This window comes from Tachyglossus aculeatus, chromosome 6 (assembly GCF_015852505.1).
Source record: "Tachyglossus aculeatus isolate mTacAcu1 chromosome 6, mTacAcu1.pri, whole genome shotgun sequence".
Taxonomy (NCBI): Eukaryota; Metazoa; Chordata; class Mammalia; order Monotremata; family Tachyglossidae; genus Tachyglossus; species Tachyglossus aculeatus.
The window spans coordinates 259,669-271,495 of NC_052071.1; the positions used below are offsets into that span (position 1 = coordinate 259,669).

General features: G+C 64.0%; 1 protein-coding gene across 1 annotated transcript; it reads right to left on the reverse strand.

The window, feature by feature from the left end:
• Positions 1-5,112: 5,112 nt before the first annotated feature.
• LOC119929983 (AT-rich interactive domain-containing protein 4B-like) lies at positions 5,113-11,340 on the reverse strand. Its single transcript, XM_038748379.1, has 2 exons — positions 10,583-11,340; positions 5,113-5,212 (listed from the first exon to the last, which is right to left on the reverse strand). The coding sequence occupies exons 1-2, from the start codon at positions 11,338-11,340 to the stop codon at positions 5,113-5,115; spliced, it is 858 nt and encodes a 285-aa protein (XP_038604307.1).
• Between the last annotated feature and the right edge of the window lie 487 nt (positions 11,341-11,827).

Genomic DNA, 11,827 nt, shown 5'->3' on the forward strand with positions numbered 1-11,827 from the left:
CCCCCCCTCAACTCTCACTGGAGCGCCCCTCCCCCCCGCTCTTTCTTGAAGTATTTCCACACCCCCCCCCCTTCTGTCTGCAAGTATTCCCGCCTTGCTCCGTCTGGAAGGATCCCCCCCCCCCCCTCGTTCTGTCTGGAACTATTCCTGCCATGCTCAGTCTGGAAGTATTCCCCGCCTTTGCTTTGTCTGGACCTATCCCCACTGTTTTGTATGGACCTATCCCCCCTGCTCCCTCTAGTCGAATTGTCCTTCTCTGTAAGGTTCTTTCTCTCCTTCTGTAACTGGTCCTATCACCCCTTCTCTGTCTGGTTCTGCCCCCTTTCTTTGGCTCTGCTGCCTGGCTTTCTCTGAACCCGCCCGCGCTCTCTCCGGACCCATCCCCCTCCTCTTTCTCTCCAGACCGGCCCCCTCCCCTCTCTCTCCGGACCAGTCCCCTCCCCCCCTCTCTGGACTGCCTTCTCCCCCCGGGACCGCCTCCCCCGCTGTCTCTGGTCCACCGCCCCCCGCTCTTTCTGGAAGTATCCCCGCCCCCTCCCTTTCTGTCTGGAACTATTCCTGCCTTTCTCTGTCTGGAACTATTACACACACCCCCGGTCCTTCTGGACCTATCCCCACTGTTCTGTAGGGACCTATGCTCCCTGCACCCTTTAGTCCTCTTGTCCTTCTCTGTAAGGTCCTATCTCTCCTTCGCTATCTGGTCCTATCACCCCTTCTCTGTCTGGTTCTGCCCCCCTTCTCTGTCTGGCTCTGATGCCCGGCTCTCTCCGGACCCGGCCCTCTCCCCCACCCCCCCGCGCTCTCTCCGGACCGCCCGCCCCCACCCCCAGCTCTCTCTGGACCGGGCCCCGCCCCCACTCTCTCCCGACCACCCCCCACCCGCTCTCACAGGACCGGCACCTCCCCCCCAACCCCCGCGCTATCTCTGGACAGGCACCCCTATGCTCTTTCTGGAGGTATTCCCCCACGGCCCCCTGTTCTATTTGGAACTATTCCCTCCTTGCTCCGTCTGGAACTGTTCTCCCCCCTTTGCTCTGCCTGGACCTATCCCCACTGTTCTGTATGGAACTATACCCCGTGTTCCCTCTAGTCGTATTGTGTTTTCTGGAGGTCCTATCTCTCCTTCTCTATCTCGTCCTATCACCCCTTCTCTGTCTGGTTCTGCCACCCTTCTCTGTCTGGACCGCCCCACCTCCCCCCTCTGTATCTGGACCGCCCCCACGCTTTTTCGGGAAGTATTCTCCCCCCACTCCGTTCTGTCTGGAACTATTCCCACCTTGCTCCATCTGGAACTATTCCCCCCTTTGCTCTGTCTGGATCTATCCACACTGTTCTGTATAAACCTATTCCCCCTTCTCCCTCTACTCCTATTGTCCTTCTCTGTAAGGTCCTATCTCTCCTTCTCTAACTGGTCCTATCACGCCTTCTCTGTCTGGTTGTGCCATCCTTCTCTGTCTGGCTCTGCAGCCTGGCTCTCTCTGGACCTGCCCCCGCCCACTCTCTCTGGACCGGCCCCCGCGGCTCTCTCTGGACCCCCCCACCCACTGTCTCTGGACCAACCCCCCCCCACATCAGCTCTTTCTGGAAGTATTTCCCCGCCTCCCCTTCCCACCCCCACCCCCACCCCGTTGTGTCTGGACCTATTCCTGCCTTGCTCCGTCTGGAACTCTCCCCCGCCCCCTTTGCTCTGTCTGGACCTATCCCCACTGTTCTGTATGGACCTATTCCCCCTGCTCCCCCCAGTCCTATTGTCCTCCTCTGTAAGGTCCTATCTCTCCTTTCCTATCGGGTTCCGATCACCCCTTCTCTGTCTGGTTCTGCCCCCCTTCTCTGTCTGGCTCTGCAGCCCGGCTCTCTCCGGACCCGCCCCTCCCGCTCTCTCCGGACCCTGCACCCCCCAGATCTCCCTGGACCGCCCCCTCGCTCTCTCTGGACCACCCCCCCACTCTCTCTGGACCCCTCCCCCCCGCTCTCTCTGGACAGGCCATCCCCAGATCTCACTGGACCGCCCCTTCCACTCTTTCTGAAAGTATTTCCATTCCCACCCCCCGATATTCTGTCTGGAAGTATTCCTGCCTTGCTCAGTCTGGAAGTACCCCCCCCCCCATTCTGTCTGGAACTATTCCTGCCTTGCTCTGTCTGGAACTATTCCCCGCCTTTGCTTTGTCTGGACTTATCCCCACTGGTCTGTATGGACCTATCCACCCTGCTCCCTCTAGTCCTATTTTCCTTCTATTTAAGGTCCTATCACCCCTTCTCTGTCTGCTTCTACCCCCGTCTCTGTCTGGCTCTGCTGCCCAGCTCTCTCCGGACCCGCTCGCTCCCTCCGGACCCGCCCCCGCCTATCCCTTCGGACCTGCCCCTGCCTGCTCTCTCCGCTCCCCCCCCCCCGCTCTCTCAGGACCGCCCCCCACCCGGCGCTGTTCCTGGACCGTCACCAACACCCCCCCCGCTCTTTCTGGAAGTATTACCCCCTCCCTCCCCCATTCTGTCTGGAACTATGCCCCGCCTTTGCTTTGTCTGGACCTATCCCTACTGTTCTGTATGGAACTATCCCCACTGTTCCCTCTAGTCCTATTTTCCTTGTCTGTCTGGCTGTGCAGCCCGGCTCTCTCCAGAATCAACCCCACCCGCTCTCTCCTGATCCTGCTGTCTCTGGACAGGTCTCCCCCTGCCGTCTCTGGACCGGTCCCCCCTGCCGTCTCTGGACAAGCACCCCCTACCTTCCTCCCCTGCTCTCTCTGGACCACCCCCGCCCTGCTCTCTCTGGACCGGCACCCCCCAGGTATCTCTGGACTGCCCCCTCCCCCCCCGCTGCCCTCTCTGGACCGCCCCTCCTGCTGCTCACCGGCGCACCCCAGTCATTTTGGCCCTGCCCCCCCCCGCCCTCTCTGGACCTATTTGCCCTGCTCTCTCTGGACCACCCCCACCCTGCTCTCTCTGGACCGGCACCCCCCAGGTATCTCTGGACTGCCCCCTCCCCCCCGCGCTGCCCTCTCTGGACCGCCCCTCCTGCTGCTCACCGGCGCACCCCAGTCATTTTGGCGCTGCCCCCCCCCCGCCCTCTCTGGACCTATTTGCCCTGCTCTCTCTGGACCTGCCCCCTCGGCTCTCTCTGAACCTGTTCCCTCGGCTCTGTCTGGACATGCCCCCCGGGCTCTCTCTGGACCTGCCCTCCCCCCCGGCTCTCCCTGGACCGGCCCCCCCGGCCTTCCTCCCCTGCTCTCCACCCCCGCCCTGCTCTCTCTGGACCGGCCTCCCCTACTCTCTCTGGACTGCCCCCTGCCAGGCTCTCTCTAGACTGGCACCCCCCAGCTCTCTGGACAGCCACCCCGCCCTCTCTGGACCTGCCACCCCCGGAGCTGTCCCCCCTCTGGACCTGTCCCCCTGCTCTCTCTGGACTGACCCCCCCGTTCTCTCTGCACTGGCCAACACCTCTCTCTCTGGCCCTGCCCCCTGCCCTCTCTGCACCTATATGCCCTGCTCTCTCTGGACCTGTCCCCCCCTGCTCTTGCTGGACCTGCCTCCCCACCCCCCACTCTTTCTGGAGCGCCCCCCACCCCTGGCTCTTTCTGGACTGCCACCCCTGGCTCTTTCTGTACTACCACCCCCACCCCAGCTCTTTCCGGACCGGCCCCCACTGCCGTCTCCGGACCGGCTCCCCCTGCAGTCTCCGGACCGGCCACGCCTACCGCCTCCGGACCGGCTCCCTCTGCCGTCTCTGGACCGGCTCCCTTTGCCGTCTCCGGACCGGCGCCCCCCCAGCCATCTCCGGACCGGCCTCCCCAGCCGTCTCCGGACTGGCCCTCCCTGCTGTCTCCGGAGCGCCCCCCCCCCCCACGCCGTCTCTGGACATGCCCCCTGGCCTTCCTCCGCTGCTCTTTTTGGACTGCCCTCACCCTGCTCTCTCTGGACTGGCACCCACCAGCTATCTCTGAACTGGACCCCCCGTCCCACCCTCTCTGAACCTGACCTCCCTGCTCTCTCTGGACCTTCCCCCCTAACCCCCGCTCTCTGGACCTTCTCCCCTACTCTCTCTGGACCTGCCCCCCACCCCCGCTCTCTCTGAACCTGTGCTCCCCCTCTCTGGGCCTGCGCGCCCCCCGAACCTCTCTGGACCTGCTCCCCTTCTCTCTCTGGACCTGCTCGCCTGCTCTCTCTGGACCTGCCCTCCTGCTCTCTATGGACCTGCCCTCCTGCTCTCTCTGGCTCTGCCCCCCCTGCCATCTGTGGCACTGCCCCCCTGACATCTGTGGCCCTGCCCTCTCTGCACCTATATGCCCTGCTGTCTCTGCACTGGCCCCCCACCCCCGCCATCTCTGGACATGCCCCCCCTGCTTTCCTCCCCTGCTCTCTTTGGACCGCTCCCACCCTGCTCTCTGTGGACCGGTACCCGCCAGCTATCTCTGGACTGGACCCCCCCACCTCACCCTCTCTGGACCCGCCCGCCCCGCCATCTCTGGACCTGCCCCCCCCGACCTTCTCTGGAATTGACCCCCCTTTTCTCCCTGGACCGGCTTCCCCAGCTCTCTCTGGACTGGCCTCCCCTACTGTCTCTAGACCCCCTCCCCCCCCAGCTGTCTCTGGACTACACACACCAGCTTTCTCTGGAACCCCCCCAGGTCTCTGGACCTGTCCCCCCGTCCTCTCTAGACCTGCCCCCCCGCCCTATCTGGACCTCCCCCCCCCCGCCCTATCTGGAACTCCCCCCCACCCCCCCCCTCAGCCCTCTCTGGACCTATATGCCCTGCTCTCTCTGGACTGCCCCGCAATCTCTGGCCCTGCCTGCCCTCTCTGGATTGGCCCCCCGCCCTCTCTGGACATACCCCTCCTGCCCTCCCTGGACCTCCTCCTCTGCTCTCCTTGGACCTCCTCCCCTGGACCCCTCCTCTGGCTCTCTCTGGACCGCCCCCCCCGGCTCTCCCTGGACCTGCCTGCCGGGGGGGCAAGGGGGCAGGGAGGCCCTCCACTCTCCCTGGACCTGCCCCCCCCGCCGTCTCTGGACTGGCCCCTGTGTCTCTGAATTGTCCCCCCTGCTCTGTCTCTGGATCTGGCCCCCCGCTCTGTCTCTGGATCTGGCCCCCCTGCTCAATCTCTGGATCTGCCCCCCTGCTATCTCTCTTGATCTGACACCCCCGCCCCAACCGCTCTCTCTGGACCGCCCCCACCCCGCTCTATCTGGACCTGGACCTGGCTCCCTGCTCTCTCGGGACTGGCCCCACCGGCTCTCTCAGCAGAGGCCCACCCCTCTCTCTTTGGCCCTGCCCTCTGTGGCCCTGCCCCTCTGGCCCTGCACCCCAACCCTCTCTGCACTTATATGCCCGGTTGTCTCTGGACCAGCCACCGCTGCCATCCCTGGACCGCCCTCCCCACCTCCCGGCGTCTCTGGACATGCTCCTCCTGCCTTCCTCCCCTGCTCTCTCTGGACCAGTACACCCCAGCTATCTCTGGAATGGCCTCCCCCCCGCCCTCTCTGGACCTGCCCTCCCCGCTCTGTCTGCTCCCCGTCAACCCTCTCTGGACCTGCCCCCCTTCTCTCCCCGGACCTGCCTCCCCCCCCGCCCTCTCTGGACCTGCCCCCCCGCCCTCTCTGGACCTCCCCCCCTGCTCTCTCTGGACCTGCCGTCCTGTTCTCTCTGGACCTGTCCCCCTGGCTCTATAGACTGACGCTCCCCCTGCTGTATCCGGACCTGCCTGCCCCCGCCCCCCTCTAGACCGATGCCCCTGTAATCTCTGGACCTGCCCCCCCCCCCACGATCTTCTCTGGAATTGCCTCCCTGGACCGGCTTCCTCTGCTCTCTCTGGACTGGACTCCCCTGCTGTCTCTAGACCGCCCTACCCCAAGCTCTCTCTGGACCCCCCCCCCCGCTCTCTCCGGACCACCCCTCCGCCAGCTTTCTCTGCCACCCCCCCCCAGCTCTCTCTGGACTGCCGCAACCAGCTTTCTCTGGACCCCCCCCCAATCTCTCTTCGGACCTGCCCCCCCACCCTCTCTGGACCTGCCCCCCTGTCCTCTCTAGACCTGCCTCACCCCTGGACCTATATGCCCTGCTCTCTCTGGACTGCCCCACCATCTCTGGCCCTGCCCACTCCCCGGCTCTCTCTGGACAAGCTCCCCACCACCACCACCTCACCCTGGACCTGCCTCCCTGCTGTCTCTGGACTGGCTCCCCGGCTCTCTCTGCAGTGGCCCATCTCTCTCCTTCTGGCCCTGCCCCCCCGCCCTCTGTGGCCCTGCCCCCCGGCTCTGCCCCCCGCCCTCTCTTCACCTATATGCCCTGCTGCCTCTGGACCCACCCCCCCCACCGTCTCTGGACCGCCGCCCCCCCGCCATCTCTGGACATGCCCCCCCCCCCCCCCCGCTTTCCTCCCCTGCTCTCTTTGGACCGCCCCGACTCTGCACTCTGTGGACTGGCACCCCCCAGCTATCTCTGGACTGGACCCACCCTCCCCGCCATCTCTGGACCTGCCCCCCCCCTCCGCCGTCCTCTCTGGATCTGGCCTCCCCGCCCTCTCTGGACCTGCTCCCCCCCCCCCTGGACCTGCTCCCTCCGACCTCTCTGGACCTGCTCCCACACAGCCCTCTCTGGACTAGCCCCCGCCCCTGCTCTCTCTGGACCTTCTTCTCTCCCTTCTCTGGACCTGCCCCCCCCCCCCCGTCCCCCGCTCTCTCTGGAGCTGCAACCCACCTGGTCTCTCTGGACTTGCGGCCCCCTCCCGGACCTGCCCTCCTGCTCCCTCTGGACCTGCTCCCCTGCTCTCTCTGGACCTGCCCTCCTGCTTTCTCTGGCCCTGCCACCCGCCCCCCTGGCCCTGCCCCCCCTGCCCTCTATGCACCTCCATGCCCTTCTGTCTCTTGACCGCTCCTCCGCTGTCTCTGGACTGCCCCCACCCCGCCATCTCTGGACATACCCCCTCGCCTTCCTCCCCTGCTCACTTTGGACCACCCCCACCCTGCTCTCTGTGGACTGGCACCCCCCAGCTATCTCTGGACTGGACCCGCAACCCCGCCCTCTCTGGACCTGCCCTCCTCCCCATCTTTGGACCTGCTTCCCCTGCCCTTTCTGTACCTGCCCCACCCCCGCTCTCTCTAGATCTGCCCCCCCCGCTCTCTCTAGATCTGCCCCCCCGCTCTCTCTGGATCTGCCCCCCGCTCTCTCTGGATCTGCCCCCCTGCTCTCTCTGGACCGGCCCTCCCCGCTCTCTCTGCAGTGGCTCAACCCTCTCTCTCTGGCCCTGCCCCCCCGCCTTCTGTGGCCCTGCCCCCTCTGCCCCTGCCCTCTCTGCACCTATATGCCCTGCCGTCTCTGGACCGGCTCCCCCTGCCATCTCTGAACACCCCCCCGCTGCCTCTGGCTCTGCCATCCCCCTGCCCTCTCTGGATCGGCCCCCCTGCCTCACCCTCTCTGGACATGTCCCCCTCCACCCTCTCTGGATATGCCCCTCCTGCTCTCCCTGGACCTCCTCCCCTGCTCTCTCTGGACTGTGCCCCCCACCCCTGGCTCTCTCTGGACCAGACCCCCCACCCCTGGCTCTCTCTGGACCTGCCTGCCAGAGAGGGCAGGGGTGGCAGGGCCAGAGGGGGCAAGGGGGCATGACCGCAGCGGGCATGGGGGCGACCCCCACTCTCCCTGGACCTGCCGCCCCTGCCGTCTCTGGACCGGCCCCCCGGTCTCTCTCTGGATCTGCCCCCACCCCCCCAGTGCTCTCTCTGAACCCCTCCCTCCCCCCCAGTCTATCTGGACCTGGACCTGCCTCCCTGCTCTCTCCGGGCTGGCTGCCTCACTGCTCTCTGGACTGGCCCCACCTGCTCTCTCCACAGAGGCCCACCCCTCTCTCTCTGTCCCTGCCCCCCTGCCCTCTGTGGCCTTGCCCCCCCACCCTCTATGCACCTATATGCCCTGTCATCTCTGGACCGGCCCCCCCTTCTGTCTCTGGACCGGCCCCCCCTGCTGTCTCTGGACCGCCTCCTCAACCGTCTCTGGACATGCCCCCCCGGCATTCCTCCCCTGCTCTCTCTGGACCGGCACCCCCCAGCTACCTCTGGAATGGCCTCCCCCACCCTGCCCTCTATGGTCCTGCCCTCCCTCCTATGTCTGCTCCCCCTCCAAGCCTCCCTGGTCCTGCCCCCCTGCTCTCCCTGGTCCTGCCCACCCCCGCCCTCTCTGGACCTGCCCTCCTGTTCTCTCTGGACCTGCCCCCTCAGCCTATCGAATGGCGCTCCCCCCGCTGTATCTGGACCTGCCTGCCCCTGCCCTCTCTGGACCTGCCCCCCAACCTTCTCTGGAATTGACCCCCCTGTTCTCCCCGGACTGGCCTCCCCTGTTCTCCCCGGACTGGCCTCCCCTGCTGTCTCTAGACACCCCCCTTAGCTCTCTCTGGACTGCCCCCACCAGCTTTCTCTTTACCCCCCCGAGCTCTCTGGACCTGCCCACCCTGTCCTCTCTAGACCTGCTACACCTGCCCTCTCTGGACCTCCCCTCCGCCCCTCCGGACCTATATGCCCTGCTCTCTCTGGACTGCCCCGCCATCTCTGGCCCTGCCCGCCCCCTGCCCTCTATGACCGGTCCCCCACCCTCTCTGGAAATGCCCCTCCTGCTCTCCCTGGACCTCGTTCCCTGCTCTCTCTGGATCTGCTCCCCTGCTCTCTCTGGACCCGCCCCCGCCACGGCTCTCTCCGGACTGGCCCCCCCGCTCTCTCTGCAGTGGCCCACCCCTCTCCTTATGGCCCTGCCCCCCCCCGACCTCTGTGGCCCTGCCCCCCTGGCTCTGCCCCACCTGCCCTCTCTGCACCTATATGCCCTGCCGTCTCTGGACCGCCCCCCCCCCGCCATCTCTGGAAATGCCCCCCCTGCTTTCCTCCCCTGCTCTCTTTGGACCGCCCCGACCATGCTCTCTGTGCACCAGCACCCCCCAGCTATCTCTGGACTGGACACCCCCCACCCCGCCCTCTCTGGACCCGCCCTCCCCTCCCTCTTTGGACTGCCCCCCGCCCCGATCTGCCCTCCCTGCCCATTCTGGACCTGGTCCCCCTCACTCTCTCTGGACCTGCTCCCCCCCACCCTCTCTGGACCTGCTCCCTCCGACGTCTCTGGACCAGCCCCCGCCACTGCCCTCTCTGGACCTTCTCCCCTGCTCTCTCTGGACCTTCTCCTCTCCCCTCTCTGGACCTGCTCCCCCCCTTCCCTCCGCTTTCTCGGGACCTGCGACGTCCCTGCTCTCTCTGGACCTGCCCCCCACCGTGGACCTGCCCTCCTGCTCTCTCTGGCCCTGCCCCCCGCTCTGTCTGCACCTAAATGCCCCGCTGTCTCTTGACCAGCCCCCCCCTGCTGTCTCTGGACCGCTCCCACTCCACCATCTCTGGACATGCCCCCTCGCCTTCCTCCCCTGCTCTCTTTGGACCACCCCCACCCTGCTCTCTGTGGACCAGCACCCCCCAGCTATCTCTGGACTGGACCCGCCACCCCATCCTCTCTGGACCTGCCCTCCCCTCCATCTCTGGACCTGCTTCCCCTACCCCCCCTGGATCTGCCCCCTTGCTCTCTCTGGATCTGCCCCCTTGCTCTCTCTGGATCTGCCCCCGTACTGTCTCTGGACCGCCCCCCCCCTGCTCTCTCTACAGTGGCACACCCCTCTCTCTCTGGCCCTGCCCCCCCCCCCCGGCTCTCTGTGGCCCTGCCCACTCTGGCCCTGCTCTCTCTGCACCTATATGCCCTGCCATCTCTGGACCGGCTCCGACGGCCGTCTCTAAACGCCCCCCCCCTCTGCTGCCTATGGCCCTGCCAGCCCCCTGCCCTCTCTGGATCGCCCCCCCCGCCCTCTCTGGACATACCCCCTCCACCTTCTCTGGACATGCCCCTCCTGCTCTCCCTGGACCTCCTCCTCGGCTCTCTCTGGACCGGCCACTGCCCCCCGGGCTCTCTCTGGACCAGCCCCCACACCCCCGACTCTCTCTGGACGTGCCTGCCAGAGAGGGTGGGGGGGCAGGACCATTCATTCATTCATTCAGTTGTATTTATTGAGCGCTTACTGTGTGCAGAGCACTGTACTAAGCGATTGGGAAGTCCAAGTCAGCAACATATAGAGACGGTCCCTACCCAACAGCGGGCTCACAGTCTAGAAGGGGGAGACAGACAAAACATATTAACAAAATAAAATAAGTAGAATAAATATGTACAAATAAAATAAATAGAGTAATAAATACGTACAAACATATATACATATATACAGGTGCTGAATCATGACTGCATTTCCATTAATTAATTAATCAATCAATTAACACATTAACAAAATAAAATAGAGTAGGTATGTACAAGCAAAATAAATAGTGTAATAAATACGTACAAACATATATACATATATACAGGATAAGGCTTCGATAAGGCTTGAAGGGGTGGGAAGAGTAATTATAATAATAATAATAATAATAATAATAATTTGGTATTTGTTAAGCGCTTACTATGTGCCAAGCACCGTTCTAAGCACTGGGAGAGATACAAGGTAATCAGGTTGTCCCACATGGGGCTCACAGACCCAATCCCCATTTTCCAGATGAGGGAACTGAGGCACAGCGAGGCAGCACGGCTCAGTGGAAAGGGCTAGTTTTAACACGGCATCAGGCTTCGGCGCGGCGTCGCTACTAATTTCCTGGACGTCTTTCCAGGGGACAGAGGTGAATTTGCCATCCTTGAAGGAACGGACCAGGATGTTGTCCTTTTTCACCGCAATCTCGTCGCTGCAATCCGGGCAGACCACCAGCGCTGGAAATCCTGGAACTTTCTTTTTATCCAGGCTAATGTAGTCCACGCAGACCACTTTTCCGAGTAGTTCATCGATTTGTTTCCGGTCGTCTTCATCTTCGTCGCTGGAAGATGACGAGGATTCTTCTTCTGGGATATGGTTAGACCGCCGTCCCCGGTTTGTTTTCTTCCCTATGACTGGCGTGCCAAAATGTTCGGGGTTGGTGAGAGGGAGCTGGTCTAGTGTCTCGCTTTCAGCAAAATGTCTTTCCCCTTTCAGGCACAGGGAAGAGCGTCTGAGTGTTTTCTCGTCGCCGTCATCGAAAACTACGGTATACCAACTTGCGTCCGTCAGTTTATTGATGACAGCTTCCTGATATGCTCCATCTGCGTTCTTCACTTCCACAGCAGTGCCCACCTTTAAAGGGCCCTTGATGTGGTCATCCTGTACTTCCGCTGTCGAAGAGTCGTGCCGAAACGTTACCTTGACTTTGACCAGTCTCTTGGCGGTCTTGATCTTGGCCTCGCAGAAAGCTCCTCGGTACTTCGTGCTGACGTCTGTGCCCACGGTCAAGTAGGGGGGCTCATCCAGGGCCTTCATGACAACGTTGGGTGTGCTCTGCCCGGGCAAAGGCCGGCTTCCCCTGCACCTTTGTCTGGAGTCCGGTGGCCCGGGCTCCCGTGGTCGTGGGGTTGAGGGGTCACAGACGGGCCGGAGGAGGCCGGACACAATGGACCGGACAACGGGGACGGACGGGCGGGCGGGCGGGCGGCCCTCGGGGCCCGGCCAGCTCCCTCAGGGCCGGCCCGCCTCAGTGCCTCACTCCGCACTCCAGACCAGACCTGGACCAGAGGGGGCAGGGGGGCATGACCACAGTGGGCAGGGGGAGGACCCCCCACTCTCCCTGGACCTGCCCCCCTGCAGTCTCTGGACCGGCCCCCCCCCTGCCATCTCTGGATCTGCCCCACCCGTCTCTCTCGGATCTGCCCCCTGCCCCCCAACCGCTCTCTCTGGACCGCCCCCCGCGCCCCCCGTCTATCTGGACCTGGACCTGCCTCCCTGCTCTCTCCGGGCTGGCTGCCTCACT

Excerpts from the sequence above, each read along its gene's own strand:
- LOC119929983 (XM_038748379.1), bottom strand. The coding sequence starts at position 11,340 with ATGAAGGCCCTGGATGAGCCCCCCTACTTGACCGTGGGCACAGACGTC. Across the intron at positions 5,213-10,582 it reads CTAGCCCTTTCCACTGAGCC|TCCCGAGAGAGCAGGGAGCC; the intron begins GTGCTGCCTCGC and ends CGGTGGGGCCAG.